The sequence below is a fragment of the Ambystoma mexicanum genome, chromosome 8 (assembly GCF_040938575.1).
Source record: "Ambystoma mexicanum isolate Mex_15411 chromosome 8, UKY_AmexF1_1, whole genome shotgun sequence".
NCBI lineage: Eukaryota > Metazoa > Chordata > Amphibia > Caudata > Ambystomatidae > Ambystoma > Ambystoma mexicanum.
Genome location: NC_090929.1, coordinates 1,154,076,240 through 1,154,096,088, shown reverse-complemented (window position 1 = coordinate 1,154,096,088; position 19,849 = coordinate 1,154,076,240). Strand labels below are relative to the sequence as shown.

The 19,849-nt window shown below is 43.2% G+C and overlaps 1 protein-coding gene across 1 annotated transcript in view; it reads right to left on the bottom strand.

Annotated features, from left to right (window-relative positions):
- FAM13C (family with sequence similarity 13 member C) overlaps window positions 1-19,849 on the bottom strand; it is an 835,708-nt gene that overhangs the window by 135,278 nt on the left and 680,581 nt on the right. Inside the window, exons 9-10 of the mRNA XM_069611221.1 lie at window positions 15,580-15,661; window positions 13,676-13,890 (exon numbers count right to left, since the gene is read on the bottom strand). Of these exons, the coding sequence (XP_069467322.1) occupies window positions 13,676-13,890; window positions 15,580-15,661 (297 nt within the window). The remainder of the gene's footprint in view (window positions 1-13,675; window positions 13,891-15,579; window positions 15,662-19,849) is intronic.

Sequence of the window (19,849 nt, the reverse complement as noted above, 5' to 3'; positions counted from 1 at the left end):
ATCTTTAAAGTATTTCGTCACTGGGCAGCTTCATGTAACATTTTCTTTATTGGAGAGGTTCCTCCCTAACCCTAACCCAACCCTAACCCTAATCGAAATCCAACTAAATATATTCAATGAAAGTGCATTTCGATGGAAATGACTTTCAATGAATCCATTTCATTGGATTTCAATTCGATGAATCCATTTTCGATGGATAGTCCAGATACCAATTGGAATGGGGGAAAGAATACAACCAAGATAAGAAACCAAGATAAGAAAACCCAGTTTCAGAAACAAATCTGATCATACAAGAAGGAAATTCAGAAGGCAAAGAGAAAGCATTATGATGACAGAACCACGAATGCCACCAACACACAAAAATAAATGTTCAAGATCATAAAAGAAATGAAAAATCCACCTCGTTGCGACAACACTCCAACCCCCTCATGCATTGACTTGGCAGACCATTTCAAGAACAAAATCAACGAGATCCGGCAAATCATACAAAAAAGACCAACCAACCCTAACATTCAACTAACTGGAAACACAGCAAGAAATCGCCATCAGAATACTACAGAAATCTCTTAAATCTGTCACTCACAACAGGAACTGTACCACGATCCTTCAAATCAGCATATATTAAGCTGCTTTTAAAAAACACAAGTGGCGATGTGGAAGACCTCTCCAACTACAGACCGATTTCAAACATTCCCTACCCGGCAAAACTCCTAGAAACCTACGTATACAAATTAACACAAGAGCATGTGGAAAAACACAACTTGCTAGAGCAAGTACAAGTTGGCTTCAGACCCGCAAGAGGAACAGAATTGGCACAACTACCCATCTGGGACGACCTAAAAACGAACGCAAACTCCAACACAACCTCAGCTCTAATTCTGCTCGACCTCTCCGCAGCCTTCGACAAAGTAAGCCATGACTCCCTAACCAAAAGATTGGAAGATAACGGACATGGCACTACTACTGATTAAATCATTCCTAGCAGACAGAACAGAAACCGTATGGATAAAACTCTTCAAATCTACTCCACATGTTAACGACTGTGGAGTACCACAAGGATCCTCACTATCACCACTGTACTTCAACATCTACCAGAGTCCAGTAATCAGGATCTTCAAAAAATACAAAATTACACGCCACAACTACACAGACGACACTCAAATCACCGATAAAATCGAAGATACTCAAGCCGATCACTCAACCCTAATAGAATGTCTAGAAGATCTAAAAGAAGTCTTTGACTGGATGAACGGCAACAACTTGAAAATCCACCCAGAAATGACAGAAATCATGATTATATCCAAAAACCAAGAGAACAACACCTACATTCCCTGGCCGACGGAAATGGGAACCGCGCCCACACCATCTAAGGTAGTAAAAAATCTGGGAGTCCTAATGGACAGCTCCCTAACCTTAGAACCACAAGTAAATGCAATAATCAAGAAATGCTTGTTCCTCCTTCACACAACAAGAAGAATCCTACCTTTCCTCTCCTTCACCCACAAAACACTGACAATCGTCGCACTCGGAATGCCGGAATACCCCCTGAAGAAATTACAACACATCCAAAATGCAGCAGCCAGACTCTTCCTCAAACTATCCAGAAGAGACCACATCACTCCAGCACTAAAAACACTGCATTGGCTCCCAATCAAACATTGTGCATAACATACAGGGCAATTAACGGAGAGGGAGCTGAATTCTTACAAAAGAAAATAACAATCTACAAGCCAACAAGTCTTCTCAGATCAAGCAATGAAATCCGCTTGGAAGCAAAACCATACGTCAAGAAAAAACTAGGGGGCTCCTCTTTCACCCACCTGACCGCAAAAACCTGGAACAACATCACGAAAGAAATAAGAAACACCAAAGATCACCTAAAATTAGAAAACTTCTAAAAACCTGGCTCTTCAACATCTCAGAACCAAATGGAAATGACTAAATAATCAAACAGGAAACACAAAGAACAGATTGACAGAATAAATGATGGTACAGACAACAACCAGAACTGACTAAGGGAAACTTCTACAACAACAAGAGAGACAACGCTAGGTGGAATAGAACACAAGTGACAACCCCATGGGGACAGAAATTAGCATACATGCCCAACACTATCCAACAACCTTACCCACCATGAACATTAGCAAGTGCCACGCTTAGATAGAATTGTGAATGTTAGCAAGTATCACATCTAGTCAGAATTGTGAACGTTAGCCTGCGCCGGACCCAGACAGCATTGTGAATGATAGCAAGTACCACATTTAGATAGAATCATGAACATTAGCCTACGCCAGACCCAGGCCCAGACAGAATTGTGAATGATAGCAAGTACCACATTTAGTTATAATTGTGAACATTAGCCTGCATCGCATCTAGATAGGATTGTGAAGGTTAGCAAGAACCACACTTAGATAGAATCATGAATGTTAGCAAGTGCCACACTCAGACAGAATTGTGAACATTAGCCTGTGACACATCTAGACAGGATTATGAATGTCGGCCAGTGCCACATCTAGATAGCGAATATTAGCCTACACTGCATTGGAAATATTAACAATGTAATATTTAGATAGAATTGTGAATGCTAGCTTGATTCGCATCTAGACAGGTTTGAAGGTAGGTCAGTGCCACATTTGGATATAATAGTGAATATTGGCGTGTGTCATATATATACAGGATTGTGAACATTAGCCTGTGCGGAATCTAGATAGAAATGCAGAGATATTCACAATCCACACCTGGAAAGAACGTGAAAATGTATCACCTCTAGATAGCGATGCCAATAACCAACCCACTAACAATCTCACTCCTCTACATAAGCCTCACAAACTCTAACCAAACACAACCACAAACCTTAAGCACAAAAAACCGCCCAAACTTCACTACACTGCAACAACATAACAAACCACGCATAGCTTTGCACAACAGCACAAGACGGCTACCGACCGGAAAAACACCCCCCAAGCTCAGCGAACGGTGTTAACCGAACTAAAGCTGCCATCAGCACATCACTGCTCTCTTGCACTTATCCCGCTCGTTCCCACTAATTTCACCCCCCACCCCTTTTCCTTTTTAGATCCGCCAGAGCGCCAGAAGACCACTCCGGTGGTGATAGTGCACGGTACAAATATCCTTTAACATTAACACTCAGTCTTCTAGACTTAATCTGCTCTAACCCAATACCTGCTCTTTTTCCCAACTCCTAGGGCCTTTGTCTAAAAATTGAAGACCAGCAATAAACATAATTGATACAAATGTTTTGTTTCAAATGTGCACAGCTGGTTTTTCCCCTGTGTGCCAGTAAACAGTAGGTGTAGCAAATGTGTCTCCATGTCAGCAGGAAACCTGCTTTCCAGTAAGGTCATAGGCTCACATTTTGAAAATCAATACATTCTTGAAGCTGTTTCATTGTTGGTTTCAATATGATTAATGTACCAGAAAAGAATGATTTCTTTTTAAAAAATACACGTTTTGAGAAATGTCCTTTTATCATAAAGTTGCTCATTTGATCACCCTAAGAAAGCAAACACAAGAAAACAAACCCAATAACTTGCTGTACAATTGTACCCCTTCTCAACCGTTTTCGCTTCCATGCAGTCTGTTTAAAGCAGCACCAAAAATAAAATGCCTTTTTTCTCCCTCAGTTTCCAGCCCATAATTCTGGCAGACCAGTGCCTCCACATTAATTGTCACGCCTTGGCCAAGATGTGTAGTTTCACAAAGACATGCTAAATTGTTGGCAGGTTTGAAACATTTGAAAACATTGAACATAGCAGTAAAGCCATTGCCTGCCTCATGGGTGGTGGATTGGCATGAGTGGTTAATGATTAAAAAAATCTCTCCCTGGTGAGAGATTCAACAGGTGTCCAGCAGTGCCTTCCTCTCATATGTGCCCTGGGCCATCGCCCGGTTTGCCTGCCCCTAGCAAAGGCCCTGCATATATCACGGATCAGAGCAATATCCTGCTAGTAAATGAACAATTAAGTCTTAAGCCAATAACACAGCTCAGAAAGTTAATTACTCACATTACAGATTTCTATACAACCTGCAGCCATAGGTTAACATTGTGCCAGTGACAAAACCAGCCCTTAATTTTTCAAGATTGATAAAGTGATTATCTGCAAATTGTGTAATAGCTGTTTTTAGAGCACTTAGAAGCGGGAGAAATCTGCATTAAGTGTTATTAGAAAACCGTGATATATATATATATATATATATATATATATATATATATATATATATATATATTTATTTTATTTTTTTTAAAGGCAACCACTATACCAATATTCAATATTGAATTAGAGAACTAGGGTTTCATATGATAAAAGGTACCTTTTTGCATAAAAGGTGTGCATGAATGGCAAGATAAACTGGAAGCGTGCACTGTGCAAGAGAGATCAGAGATAGTGTGTACGACTGGGATCAGAACAGGCGGGGTGCCCACCATACTATGGCAGGAGCACAGGGCTAGCCTGGTGTTTGACAGGATTACATAAATCCCATTGCTGGCTCAATACCTACAGAATAGATTTTCTAGGTCACAATAACCTTCCCATAATTTATCTTCATACAGTGACACATTATACAAGTAAATGTAAGATTACTTACTGTCACTAGCATCTATCTTTACAAGGCCCCATCTGCAGACATTCTCTGGTCACAAGACTGCACATAGTAATTAGTGTGCTCGGCTCTTCTCTCTGTACAGAAATTCCCTGACTCAGCTGCCATCGCTTGGCATTTGGCATGAGGCTTTTGAATCTGTTCCCTTTTAAAGCTTTTTAAATACTGCCAAGAAATTAAGGAACATGCACCCCAGATAATTAACTCAAATGTGTGCAATTGATTTATAGAGCAGTCCCATTGTGAGAATGTGCAGTTCATTAGAAAGTGCAAAGCAGCCTTGGCTTTAAGTCAATAATAGGAAAGCACTACAGAAAAGCAGTGGCACTCTGTGAAAAAGAGTCTTTCAGAATTGTACATAGAAACGAGAAATGCTTTCACCTCGTTATATTACCAGTTACATTATGAATTATTCAAAATTGGCTCCCCAAAGTCCATTCTTAGCATGAACTGCTTCAGGGAAGGACGCAAAAATGGATCAATGCGTAAGAGGCTTAATTCAATTTGTCAGGATCCCGGATACGCCATGTTGTGGGCATTTAACAGCCACTGGTAAAACGGGACTCTAGGCTTTTTACTAGATTCTCAGTTCATGTATTTATTGTTGAATTCATTTTTGCCGACATTTTATCTGTCAATGGATATTGACAATTCAGCACAAGATTAAAGTAAGTGCTGGATTCCACCAGTGAATAGCGTGCTTTGCCAACGAAAGGGTATAGACTAACAAATAAATGAAATGGAGCTTTTACATTGCGCTTCATGCCAGAGACCAGCCTCTAAACATGGGACGGGTTTCAACCCCACGGTGCTCTGCATTGTCTTGCTAACGAGACAAACGCGTTGCCCCTGATGATAAGGTTAGGTGTACAAGATGCATTTCAATTCACTGACGACCACTACAGTACATTAAGGGGGTCATTTTCACAAAAGTGCAAATTGCATGCAGTGGACCGCTAACGTTAGCACTTACCTGTTGTTTGGTCTCTTGCATGCAATTTTAAACACTTGCAAGGCGAAGTGCAAAGGTTAAGAGTAACACAAAGCAAAATCGCTTTTACTTTTTATAATCTGTTTTGGCAAAAGTCAACACCACATACAAATTATACTTTGCAGCCGGCTTTTTTACGGAATCCTCCTGCTCATTAACAGTTACAAATACAGAGTGGATTCTATAGGAATCCATTGGTTTTACGGCTTTACACCTGTATGAAAATGCTCATGCAGGCGGAAGAAAAAAAACAGGTGCGCTCCCAAGACAGAGGAGGAAAGCATGCCAGAGATGCAAACTTTGTTTGTGCCCCACCTAAACCTGTAAATGTAAATGAGCTGGAGCATAAAATGAAAGTGCAAAGGTGTTATGGGGCTCATTACGAATTGGGCGGTGCGGGTAACATGCAGCAGTATTATCGTATACTGCCGCATTAGCGCACCGCCCAACTATAACTTTGGCAGAAAGTTGGAGGATTCGCCTCCAGCTATGAGTTTGAATTACATCTGATAACTTTCTGCCATGTTTCGCCGGAATGACCATGGCAAAATTACTGCACTGGTAATTCTAGTGAAAATGCCCCATTGAGTCCTATGCACTAAAAAAATTGGGTTTTACACTGACACTTCTAATATGGTGGTAATACACCCAGACAAAGTGGCGGTAACAGTAATACAGTAGGTGGCATCTGGGTGGATTTACTGCCAGATACCACCAAAGTCTAGGCTTTCACTTTGCGTTCTGCTAAATTCAAAATGACCTCCTAAATTCTGTTTTATTTTTCACAGCGCAACACAGAGGAGACTTGATGAGCAGCATATCTTTTCTTCACAATGGACAGTTAAGTGATAAGTTACATTCGCATCAGTTGGAGGGGCCTTGGTCCCCCCCCCATTTAAGTCACTATTTACTTTTGCAGTCTTATAGACTTACATCAAGTAAAAGAATCCAAAAGTGACTTCTCCACTATGCACTAAATGAAGTTGCCCCAGACACTTCTAGGTATCCTGGAACAGCCTTACCTCCCCACTCACCCCCGTTACTGTTGGTGTTCCCCATGGGTCAGTCCTGGGTCCACTTCTCTTAACTCTTTATACCTCTGCTCTTGGTTCCTTGACCTCCTCCTATCCCTTCTCCTATCAACTCTTCACTGATGGCACGCAGATCTTCTTCTCCTTTCTCTCCTTATCTTTCAAGCTATGGTAAAAAATGTCAGTCGTTCCGCCATCAAATACTGGATGGCATCTCACTCGCTCATGCTCAACTCTGCCAAGAATGAAGTACTCTACTTCCCAGCCAAACGGGTTATCTCTTCCTCTTCCCCTCTTTTATTCTTCTCTGCTGACTACCTTTCCTACTCTACTTCTACTCGCAACCTTGGCATCGTCTTCGACCCATCTCTACACTTCTCGCTCTTCATCTCCAAATCTGCCACTGCTGTCAGACTTAATATCCTAAACATCAGAAAAATAAGACACTGAGCCTCATTACGGGTTTGGAGGTAGCCATGCCGTTTTTAGCGACATGGCTACCCCCAAACCGGGTACCGGGTCCTGGTCCCGCAAAAGGGGACTTACCGGGCCATTCCGGCCTTGGAGGGCCTGGTAATTCCCTTTCGCGGGACCCAGTCCCGGTACATCCCCATTCGCATTTGAGCCCCCATAGTGTTCAATGGGAATGGGGAGGATGCTAACAACGGGCCCGTTAATGACGGGCCCGTCGTTAGCATCCTGGTATGCTAGCGGGTCCCGCTCTGCACGTCTAGTCTGGCCAGGCGTCCAGAGCGGGACCCGCTGCAGACTTTGTAATGTGGCGGCCCGGAATTAACATTGACGGTCCCTTACCAGCACCGTTCATTCCGCGGCCGCCTACATTGTAATGAGGCTCACTGTCTTCCCTTTACCACTGCTAAGCAACTAATCTCCTCTTTAGTACACTCTCGATCTGTCTACTGTGCCAGTGTATTCTATGGCCTTCCCAACTATGCGTTTTCACCTCTCGACAAAGTCCTCAACTTTGCTGTAGGTACACGCTTCAACCTTCCCTGCTTTACCTCCACCTCCCCAACCCATGAGCAGTTAGGCTGGTTATCTATGAGACAGAGGGCAAAGTATAAACTAATTCTCATCGTCTTCAAAACTATACACGACTTGCCCCACCATACCTATCGACCCATCTCACTCCCTACTCTCCCCCTTGTTCCCTACGATCATCCTTTGCTCATCTCCTTGCCACCCTCGTGCTCCGTCTCATTTCCGTGCTCTTCCTCTTCTCGCTCCCTTGCACTGGAATGCTCTCCCTCTCCGCACCAATCCCACTCTATCTCTATTTAAATCCAAGTTCTTAATTCTCCTGCTTTCTGAAGAACCACATACATAACATTCTACGCCACCACATCTCCCTGTTCTCCTCTCACCCTACCTGTCTATGACAACCCCACAGCACTTATCCCTCACCTGTACATCCTATAAGGTAGCACATCCTCCACTATCCAGGTCATATATCATGCTCTACTGTACTTGTCCCTACTTCATGTTTCCACCTCCCCCTGCATCATCTGGTCTTATATCCATATTCTCTCACCCATTGTTTAGGACATTGGTCCTCCGCTCAGTAAATCAATGTTAAACGGTTTTTGTGCCAAAAATGCATTGTTTTCTGGGCATTTTCCTCAAATAAATCAATAAATAGTAAGTAAACAAATTAAATTAAAAGTGACTCGAGAGAAGACTGTGGGGTCTATCATGAGTTGGGCGGTATCCTAGCGCTAATTGCGCTGGGATACCGCCCAACGCAATTTGCGTTAGCGCTACTCGGTCCGGCGCAGTTTGCACTGGTTCACGAGTAGTGGTAAGGTGGTAAATTCCCACTCTCCATTGGGTCCATTGGACCCAATGGAGATGGGTGGTCCTATTACCACAGGCGCAACTACCGCCGGAGGTAATAGCACCGAAATAGCCCATACCGCCAGCACATTCACCTCTAGCTCATAGCAATTTGCGTTAGCGCTACTCAGTCTGGCTCAATTTGCACCGGATCACGAGTAGTGGTAAGGTGGTAAATTCCCACTCTCCATTGGGTCCATTGGACCTAATGGAGATGGGTGGTACTAATACCACAGGCACAATTACCGCCGATGGTAATAGCGCCGAAATAGCCCATACCGCCGGCGCATTCACCTCCAGCTCGTAGCTGGAGGTGAATTTGGCCATCCTCCGAATTGGGCGGAGAAGTAAATGTGTCGGTAATAGCATTACCACCACATTTTACCGCTATGCCCAACTCTGATGAGGCCCTGTGTGCGCCCTCTTCTCTGTGTACCTGAGCATGTTGAGCACAAAGATAAGGGTCTCTCTCTCCTTCACACTATACCTCATGCTCTGCTACCTGTTGGTCTTGTAGTCTCCTTCTATGTCTACTCTTCTTTATTCTTATTCTTGAACATCTGTTTGATTTCAGGAACAGAGCCTAGATATATTTCCTTCTCAACTTCCTCAAACATGCAAACAGGAAACTTGAAGGAAAATGTCATAGTATGCCAGTGTCATCAAAGAGAATAACACTACGCCATCACTAGGAAGAAGAAAGACTTCCCTCAGAATGGCATTTCGCAGTCTAGCAGCAAATCCGCTGAGATCTTCAAGATCACAAAAGAGATACTAGTGCCAATGGAATGCTGCTCAACCACCCACATTTCACAGGAACTCGCTGATGAACTGTAAACCTTCTTCCAGAACAAAGACAAAGACATTTTGCCAATGCCAGCCCAGATCTGACGGAGAAATAGGTACTGTGATCGTGTTGGGAATGATTTCTTTTTCAACTTTCCCTGCATAGATTTCTATGGGACAACGTTTCTTTTTGCTTGTTTTGAAACATGTCCTGACTTTTCCCTTGTTTTGCTCATTTGTATGGGGAAACTGAGTAGTCACTAAGACTATCAGTACTGAGACACTATTTTTAGCTTTTAGCGGCATGGCTACCCTCATACCGGGTACCGGGTCCGGGTTCCTGGAATTGTGAAATACCGGGCCATTCTGACCTTGGAGGGCCCGGTAATTCCCTTTCCCGGGGCCCGGTACATCCCCATTTCCATTTGAGCCCCCATAGTGCTCAATGGGAATGGGGAGTATGCTAACAACGGGCCCGTTAATGATGGGCCCGTTGTTAGCATCCTGGTCTGATAGCGGGTCCCTCTAAGGATGCCTGGTTTTACCAGACATCCTTAGCGGGACCCGCAAGCATATCTTGTAATGAGGCGGTAGAGGGTTAACGGTGCCGCCAGCTCTACCGGCGCCGTAAACCCTCTACCGCCTAACGTGTAATGACACCCTATGTCTCTCTTTGTTCTTCTATTGTTCCATTTGCACACATCACCTTAAAGTGAAGTGCAATCAGGATACATTGTATCTTTATATCTTTTAACATCTAATTGCTTTTTGGTTGTGTTTACAATGTGCCTTAGACAGACTCGTGGCAACTGTGATATTTTGACTGTTTCTGAGACATTTTATTCATGTACTTTTGAATTTACTGTTAATGGTTACAAAAAGTAGCTAGCACTCTAAGAAGGCCTTGCCACTAGTTGTTTCGCTTGTTTTTTGGCCATATTGGTTTTCGGCATTCTTTCTGCCTTCTCAGGTCAGGACATTCCATATATGGAAATCCCTTTCCCGGTAGCAAGTGGGTTTCATGGGCTAAGGGGTGTGTTTGTGTGCCAGAGACAGAGGCCTCAGACTGTCTAGTCCCAATCCACATCTCTGGTGCCTGAATTTCTGTTGCTTGTAAGATGTGGTGGCCAGTGGCCTATCCATGATTGGATAGCCACTGGCTGAATGGTGTAGATCCTTACAATTGCTGGGCTTGCTCCCAGCCTGAATCTTGGATAAAAGGAGGGCTCCTGCAACTATTCATCAGATAACCATTGGAGCCAAGACTTGTACGACGAAGAGCAACCCATTGACGACTAGAAGACAACCCCTGCAGCTGAACTGCATTGGCCCCAGTGTTGTCCTGGTGAATCCCTGCTACTCTGTCCTGATCTCAAGAAGGCTTTTGTTGGTGCCTTGACCAATAGGAACAACCAGTCTCGACCCCTACTTGCCTGCAGAGCCTTTAGAAGCGTCCCTAAAACAACTGGTGGACTGACCAGCTCTCGCCTGGGCTACCTGACAGCAGCTGTTGCCGTTTCGAGCAGAGCCTCATAACTTTGTAGATCTTCAACTGATGCCACAAGTCGCCTGCTCCTCTATTTTGTACCAATTCACTCCAGGGAAGCTGTGCTGGGCCTGCTCTTGTGCTAGCCACTGGACTATCACCTTTGCCGCTTCACTGTGGCAAACCAGAAGAAGGAGTTGGACTAGTGATTAACATTTCAAGGTTGTTTATTTGAAATAAAGAACAATGCCTACCTGTCCCTATTGCTTTGAGGGAATTTCCCTGCCACAAAACAAAACTAAGGGTGCTTGTCATATGTCCAAATCAAAATAGTCCTCTGTCTGAAACATAACCTCTATCTGGCCCTATCACTTTCAGAACAGGTTAACATAAAAACGTGCCAGAGCAGTAGCCCTTCCACTCAGGCTTCTTCTGGCCACAACTACTTGAGTTGGCCCCAAATACTGTTCATCATGCTAACGTGGTTTTTCCATAGTTTATCAAAGTAGGGTTTTCAGTCCTCCCTTCAGGTTCCTTACAAGTTTAAAGGCTTTACACAAGTCTAATTGTTCCAGTTCCTTAAAAGGATAAAGTATTTTCTTAGTGTGATTCCACCAATTTGAACATGGTCTATCAAATTGTTCCTGATTTATGATTGAATACTTGAACCCCCCAGGTTCCCTGTTTTCCCAAGTGTTGAAAAGTGTTACTTATTTTTCATGGGCTCCCCAAAGCCTTCTGGCCCTCTGGTTTACTCCACTCATCAGGGTCTCTCCTGGTGTCTGCCTGTGTGTAGCAATCAGGTTTCTGGGGCTCCTATAACCCCTTTGGTTTATCCAGCTCAATTCAAGACTTAGCTTTCTAGGGCTTCCCAAAGTCTTCTGGCCCTCTGATTCGTTCAACTCAGCAGGGTCTCTCTTGGGCGTTTGCTCATGTCCAGCAGTCAGGTTTCTCAGGCACCCATAACCCTTTTAACTTCTGTAGGTTCTTGCTCACTCTCTCTTGTTAAGCCCCTTTTGCTTTTGGGTATGCTTAACTCAGGGACATAGCTGTACGTCCCTCTCGGTGGCTTTACCTTCTCGGGAGCGATTGCTTCCGTTTGATTGACCGGCTCGGCAGTCGCTGTATTTCTCACACAGAGATTGGGGATTTGGTTTCCCCGTTGTGGACTGGTCTCTGCATCGCTTAACAAGCCCCAGGCCTACCAGAATGCTGTGTGGTCGTGCCATTGGACAAGATTATTTCTCTCACATCCCTGCCCCTGTCTCCACTTCGGCATTGTCTTCCTTCACAACGCCAGCATTTCGGTGTCCCTCCCTCATCCGCTCTCGCTTCACACTATCGCTGGCTCCACAGTGTAGTACAGCCCCGCCCCTCCAGGACATTCTCACGTCAGAGGATTGCCTCTGCATAGTATTCTTCTGGCAACATTCCAGATTTCTCGTCTCTTTATTCTTGCTGCTGCATTACCACAGGTTGTTGATCTTCATCACATGCTGCCTTCATGTGAATCCCAGCATTGCCTTCAGCCAAATATCTGGGAGTAATGTTAGTTTGTTGGGTATGCCAATCCCCAGAAATAATATCAGACTTTTCTTTTCCTATCTGGGCAGACACTGTGTTCTTTGTAGGGAGTTCCTTATAGGAATGGGAGTCCTTGTCTCCTAAAGGGGAGTCACTCCCAGTGAGCTCCCACTTACCCAGACACCTGGGGGGAGGGGGGTTCTTACTTAGCAGGCTCACGTTCCTAGCCTCAAAGGGGATGGCTCCCCCTGGGAAGAAGGGACGAATTGCCCAGATTCATCACAATATACACAACACAAAAAATTACATAAATATATTAGACATGTTATTATTACATGGCTTATATACAAGCTACTTCTTAAAAGTTCAAAAAACCTTTCTAAGAAGTTCCTGCGAATTCGTGTGATTCAGGTTTGTTACAGGAACGTTTGTCCTGGCCTAGTTCTGATACAATGAACCCATCCAGCATCTTGAAAATTTCATTTTAAAATGTTCTGACAGTTTTACCTGCTCATAACCTACCTATGAAGCAATATGTTTTGTCTAGACTGGTTGCGCATAAAGTGGTAACAATATATATAAACCGTTGAGTGCAGGTTGCAATGCTTGCTCTTCAAGTCGTAGGGCAGAGAGCTCTGCAACCTGTCGTTTGCAACTCGCAAAGAGTCACAATGCGACTGGCCATAGCCACTGAGAAACATCCTTTGCAATGATCTGGTTGGCATGCAAAAACCCAACCAAAATTGTCCAGCACCAGCTTTCCAACTGGTCAATAGAACGTTCAGAAATTAAATCAATTGGCTTTCAAATGTTTCAATGGGGAGTAGGTAGGTGTATAACTCTAAATATCTAAACCTCTGAAAAAGAGGGCAAATAATACACACATCTGTCAAACGCCTAAGTGGATTTGGAAGGAGCATATTGGAGCAATGTACGCAGTTCAATATTTTCATTCTCAATGCAAATGTTAGTATTACAATATTATGGGTGCTATTAGAATAATTGCCATATATGACATAATACTGGAAGACTGTAGCTGCTCTGCTAGATTAAATAATAGGTAAAGAAGCAGTGTGACCAACATTTCAAACGCGTTCTAATAAGAGGATTGTCTCATATTCCCCATCCACCCTTCACTGTTTCAGGCGTTGGAATTACACACATTTAGCTGCATAGTAATTCAAAAGTGAACCATATGATTCATCAGAATCTTCTATTAATGTAGTGACATAACGCAGCGTCTCACAATGCCAACTTGTAGGCGGTAGTTTCTAAAATAGTAGCACAGAGTGATTCATCGCTATACATACTCGGCAGACTGTCACGCTGATAAAAATATGTGCAAACCATGGCATGCACTTGCAGTTTGTGGGACTGTACCTTCAAGTTATCGGGCAGGTTAAGTAGCTGTCTTTTCTCCTTGAGACGTTTCCAAACCGATTCCATGGTTTCTTCCACAGATGATGGTGTTGGAGGCGCGCATGCAGCTTCTGGTTGTTCTCCGCCATTGTACATTCCCAAGCTCTCGTCTTGTGCATTGCTTTGTGACATTCGCAGCATATTGGTGCGATCCTCGGAAATTTTCAATTTAAGTTCTGTTGTGAAAAACAGAGTTAGAAAGTGTTTATAACATGTACGCCTTCTTCAAACGCGAATTGTTGAAAAAATGTTAGCAGAATGTATGTCAACTACCACAGCCTGTGACCCCTCCTGAATGATCCGACAGGACAAGCATACCGTCCAGAGACTCCTCGCTATCTGCGATCACATCTACCGGGCCCCCTACTTCCAGTTGGCTTGCACCCGTCAGTGCTCACAGAATAAGTGTAGCATGAATTCTCCAACCATCCCACAATTCCAGCGAGGCACGTTATGCAATTCAGCAACCCCAGGATAGATGATGTATGTGCCTTCTGGATGGAGTAGCGAATTTGGTAGACCCTGGGATTTGATGCGGGGGGCCGAGGGGGGAATAGGAAGAGTAGTTCATGGTCCAAGAGAGAGATAAAGTGGCCTTCAATTTATGCAAATATTAGAAAATACTCCAGAAATACGTGGCTGCGCTGGATGCAGCAAGGCAAGAGGTCACTTTCCAAGTCCTTGGAATGTAAATAAAGGTGCTAAAGATAGGGGTAAAGGTTTTGCCTGTCTTAAGACCTTTTTTTATGTTCTAAGCATTTTTGTATTTTTTGTGAAAATAAATATAGAAAGGATCAAGTAAAGAATGTGTAATTAAATTATATTTTTGGAAGACGTTCGGCAGATCAAGTGTGTTCACTATGCCGAGCCTGTGATGGGAAAACAGGCATGGGGAAAAGATTTGTATATCTTAAGGAGATCAACATGCATCCTGATGCCACTCTGGATAATTTGATCTGTGTTAGACTTGCCTATATTTTGCATCTTGGTAGATTCACAAAAATATGCTTCTGCATGGGTTTATTCTCTTTTATAAATTAGCCCGGCTGCAGAATGAGAGCATTCTGTCTGAGCACTGGCACACAAGTGGACAAATCCCATTTGGAAATCTGTCCCAGAATTATTTGAAATGCCAACAAGAAAAGGTTGATGAGATGCACATGTTTGTTGAATATAAACAAGCCACATATTATTCAGAGAAAATAGGTGATGGATTGCTTAGCTACTTAATGGTAATGTTAAGGTTAGGCCATTTTCAATAATTTCTGGCTTGGTGACCATGATCGCATTGCAACAAATGAGGAGATACATTATGCATCTTTTTTCCTCCTTATGACAAAGTAAGAGAGGTCCTTTCATTATCAGAATGACAGGTGAAGCAGGAAGAGTTTAGGACATGGAAAGGATTATTGGTGGGGATAAAGCTGGAGAAGCTTCAGAGGAATGCTGGACAACGATTTCGTTATCCAATTAACTTGGTTAGGGGAGCCAAAGAGGTAAGATAGTTAATATCATTAAGGTGTTGAACACATATATTTCAAAGGAGGGAACATGGTGGTGTCTCTTGATAGTGGAAAACTTGCTTTGAAAGCATGGTACACTACTCTTAATTAAGAAGTTAATTGATGTATTGTGGTGGAAACTTGCAAGGTGGCTGATATTAATATAACATCTTCGATTCTTATGGTCGAGTCGGGATTATAAAATTGGCTAATGCTGATGATTACATCACTGTTACTGCTAGGATGGGAGGACCTGGTAGCATGCTGAATCCCCCTAAGTAAGAGGAATGTGAGGGTGGAAAGAAAAAAGATAGTATGACAACAGTGTGGCTTGTACATAAAATATACAATTACTGGGTTTACCTTTAAGCTGTTTACGAACTTTGGCCAAATCATTCATCCATTTTAGAACTTCCGGATTGGAGATTTTGTCGCTCTGGGAAGGCTGTCCAGAAGGAAAAACAGGACTCATGTTATACATGTATGAAAATACAACTGTTATACATACATGATGGGCAGTATCATTGCAGACACTCAATGTGCATTGAGACTTTTTTTGTACTAGTCACAAATATTCCAATTGAAAAACAAATTGGATTACATAGTCGCACCTGGGGGAGAGCGTCTGGGCAATCAGGAGACAAGGAAAGTGGGATGGAATCAAAAAGAAACCGCCCTCGTTCTCTCAGCCACTTGACTACTTCCACCAGGTGTCCATCCTTATTTTTTTGGGCCGGTGCCCCAGCCCCATTCCTGTGTTACCCCCCAAAGTTCTGCAGGCTGTCCAACCCCTCCAAACACACACCCCACCCCAATCTACCTGGCTCTGGACCAGCTCCATTGCCGTCCTTCTTGTTTCATGATGGCCACCATGAAAATAGTAAAGGGACTTACTCCCTTAACTATTTTCCATGGCATTTGTTCTTTTATTAGGGAAATTGGGCACAGACAATACTCACAGAGCCCATTTCGGTATTGGCACCCCGGGTTGTACTGCGGGGTATGAATAGCGATCACTCCAGTGTTCAGGGCGGACAGGGCCTTTGACTCAGTCTGGTGCGCTATTATCAGCCCTGACTGCAGAGGTCATGATTATGCCATCAGGTTTACATATGACGCTTCATGCCAGTTTCATTCTGCTTCTAAGTACCGTAATAATAGCTGCTAATACACACATACACAACGTATTGGCCGTGGAAGGATGAAGGGCTGAGTCGACTCTGTTAGGATTTGAATTTGCCAAGTGCAGTTTGGGCCCATGACAGAGGAAAGTGCTTAACCTGTGACTTATTCACATGGTAAGACATCAACTATATACATGATTAAGAATGATTAAGAATGGCATTGTTTCAAGTACCAGATTCTGTTCCTCCTGCTGTGTTGAAGCATGATCTTGTCTTGTGCCTACTAACATTATCATTAAAATAATAGCAACATGTGCATCCATTCTTCCAATCTGAATCCATTCCAAATAATTGCGGCTTTTGAAAATGCCATATTTCATGAACTGAGGGGTCAATATAATGTGTGGCAAACAAACTACTACTAGCAATGTCCAAAAAACGGTTGTCTGTAACTTTAAGAAGCATAATGGTCTACGCTTAAAAGAAACACATATGTACCTTTTCAGGTGGTTGCTAGTGGCAGCCATTGTTTCTTCTCATCTCATGGCAGTTCAGCTAATTTAAAAAGAGAATGTTGTAGCTGATTGTCTACTCCCTCTACATCATTGTAAATGCTGATTGCACAAGCATATTGGCACGTGGGCAAGTACTGTTTGCACTTATACAATCACTTTAGCACCAGTGAATACATTTTTGCAGCCATGGACCATATTACAGAAACTTTGCGCTGGCGCAAATACAATTAGCACTACGGCAAAAACTGCCCTAGGACCAAAAACATTCTTTCAATTCATTTTTGCACCAGGGAAATGTTTGCACTGATCCGAGCAATAGTATGAAAGTTGCACTGTTGCAAAAATACATTGAAACAATATGTCGTATGCACCAGGGCAATGTTGTGCCAGCGCAAGGTTTCTTTAATGCTGCACCATATTGGAGTGGCACCAGTGTGATTGTGCAAGAGTAAACAGTGGTGGCGCAGGTGCAAATGTACCAAAGTATCGCATCAGGTGGTTTGAGCTTAAAGCTGATTTCCTACATTTTGGGAACGAGTGAAAACCTGGCAGTGCTTCTTGAAAATGATTGCAAACAGAGCATCTAAACTGATGCAGATGTCTGAATAGTAACATTGAATGAAATACCTGTCAAAAGCATAGTAACCGGTAAGTGGTCATTATCGATCGAATCGGTTGTAGGTCAAAGGATCGACAACCAAAGGGTCGAATGGTCAAAGGATCGACACCAAAGGACCGAAAACCAAAGGATCGAATTTTTATTTGTTTTTTTACATTTTTTTTTTTTTGGGGGGTCCCCCCCAACCACCGTTTTTGTGGTAGAAAACATTTTCACTAAACGAAAACCCCCCCAAAAAATATATAATTAAAAAAAAAATCGATCCTTTTGTTTTCGATCCTTTGGTGTCGATCCTTTGACCATTCGACCCTTTGGATTCGATCCTTTGACCAGACACCGATCGAATCAACATATGAAATTATCTTGTTGCTTCAGTCACTGTAGAGGTCATGTGATTAAATGTTTATAGTTAGTACATTGGGCCTCATTACAAGTTTGGCGGTAGCCTTGCCGGTATAACTGGCAGGCTGCCGCCAAACGTGCACATTTTTCCGGCACCCGCAAATGGGCAATTACCAGGTCTTTACGGCCCTGCCGGACCCGGTAATTGTCCATTCGCGGGCGCCGGAAAAAAATGCTCCCCATTCTCATTGAGCCCCATTCTGCAATGGTGCCGGCGCATCTGACATGCTCTGCTCGCGGGTGCCGGTAAACCCGCCAGGTCAGACCTGGCAGGCGGGAAGGCACCCACGAGCAGAACTCGTAGTTTGGCGGTCCTGTAATAATAGTACCGGCAAGCTTACCGGTACCATTGTTACCAGACCGGCAAACTTATCATGCGGCCAATTATCATCTTCCTTATGGAGTGTACAGTGTACTGTGAATATCATAATATAAAAATTAGGACACGGACCATGGACAATTCTGTTTCAACTGCACATAAAGTAATATTTCTTTTAGTATAGTTTTGAAAGTATAAACCTCTACAATATTCCCTTTAATTATCAATTTGCCTGGAAATTCGGCCACATTCAACTCTACAGGGTACGTGCCAGAAAGAAGACAGGTATCATGAAAGAGATGTACGGTTGTTCAGCTCCAGGAAGGACATTGAATGGTGTATATGCTATTATTTCGCTATACATTACATGGCAGCATTTTCAAACAGATCAATGGGGCCCCACTATGCAGTAAGTGTTTGGATGCATTTCATGTTCTGCAATGTTGATGAAAGAGATCAATTACAAAAAAAACATTGTGAAAACACATCTTTAAAAAAATGCTATTTACAGTATAAATCTCAGATTTATGAATGCTTCTCGACTATTTTTTTGCCAAATTTGTTTTTGCTATTTTAACTGCTTTTTTACTGCAAAAAGCAGGGGGATAACACCCACACCCAACCCCTTACCATCCACCGCCTCCCTTCTATATACCTAACACAAACTTACCATCTACCATATTGCAACCTATGTTTTTGCAGTAAAAAAGAAGTGACAAAACACGGCAAAATAAAACAATTGGCAAAACGGACATTTGGCAAACGTGGGTAATACCAACAACTCTAGCAGACGGGACTGAGCAGAATGATCTCGAAGAAAAGCGACTTGGACATGGAGCAAACAAGAGGAGAGTACAGGGACTGAATGGGAAGGGGACCGAGTGCCTGCGGAGTGGGATGACTCCAAAAAATTAGAGCTAGTTTTTGAGGGTTCACATCAAGCAGGAGATACTCAGCCTTTTGATTTAAATATGTATCCGCTCAATAATCTATGTAATATGACAATGCATTACTTACCGTAAAAGCATTTCTGATGGTTGTATCTGCTTAGATTCACATGCTGCGCATAGGTCCGACATCCAGTGGTCACTGCGGAGTATTGCATTTTGTTTTTCGTAGTCGAAAAGGGACGTCGACAAGGCGTGTCTGAAACACTATCCCTATAGTGACGTGCGTTGTACCCACAATCCCTCACGCGTCGAGGTCCCTCTGTTTGTATTTTTCTGCCCTGAGGGAGCCTTCTAGACGTGAGTGAGTACAGAAAAGAGAGAGAGATATAAAGGAAGTCTATGTTCCTTCCATCCGAGCGGGGAGGAAGGGTGGGCGCATGTGAATCTAAGCAGATACAACCATCAGAAATGCTTTTACGGTAAGTAATGCATTGTCTTCTGATGTTTGTTAATCTGCTTAGAATCACATGCTGTGCATAGACTAGCGAGCAGTACCCGGAGTTGGCGGTGGGTTATGAGAAGGAACAGTAGAGAAAAGGTGTCGTAATACTGCCTGTCCCACCTGGGAGTCAGATCTAGAGTGTGCATCTAGACAGTAGTGTTTTGTAAAGGTGTGCACAGAACTCCAGGTAGCCGCTTTGCAGATGGACTCAAGGGGAACATTTGCAATGAATGCTATGGATGCCCCCGTGCCTCGAGTAGAG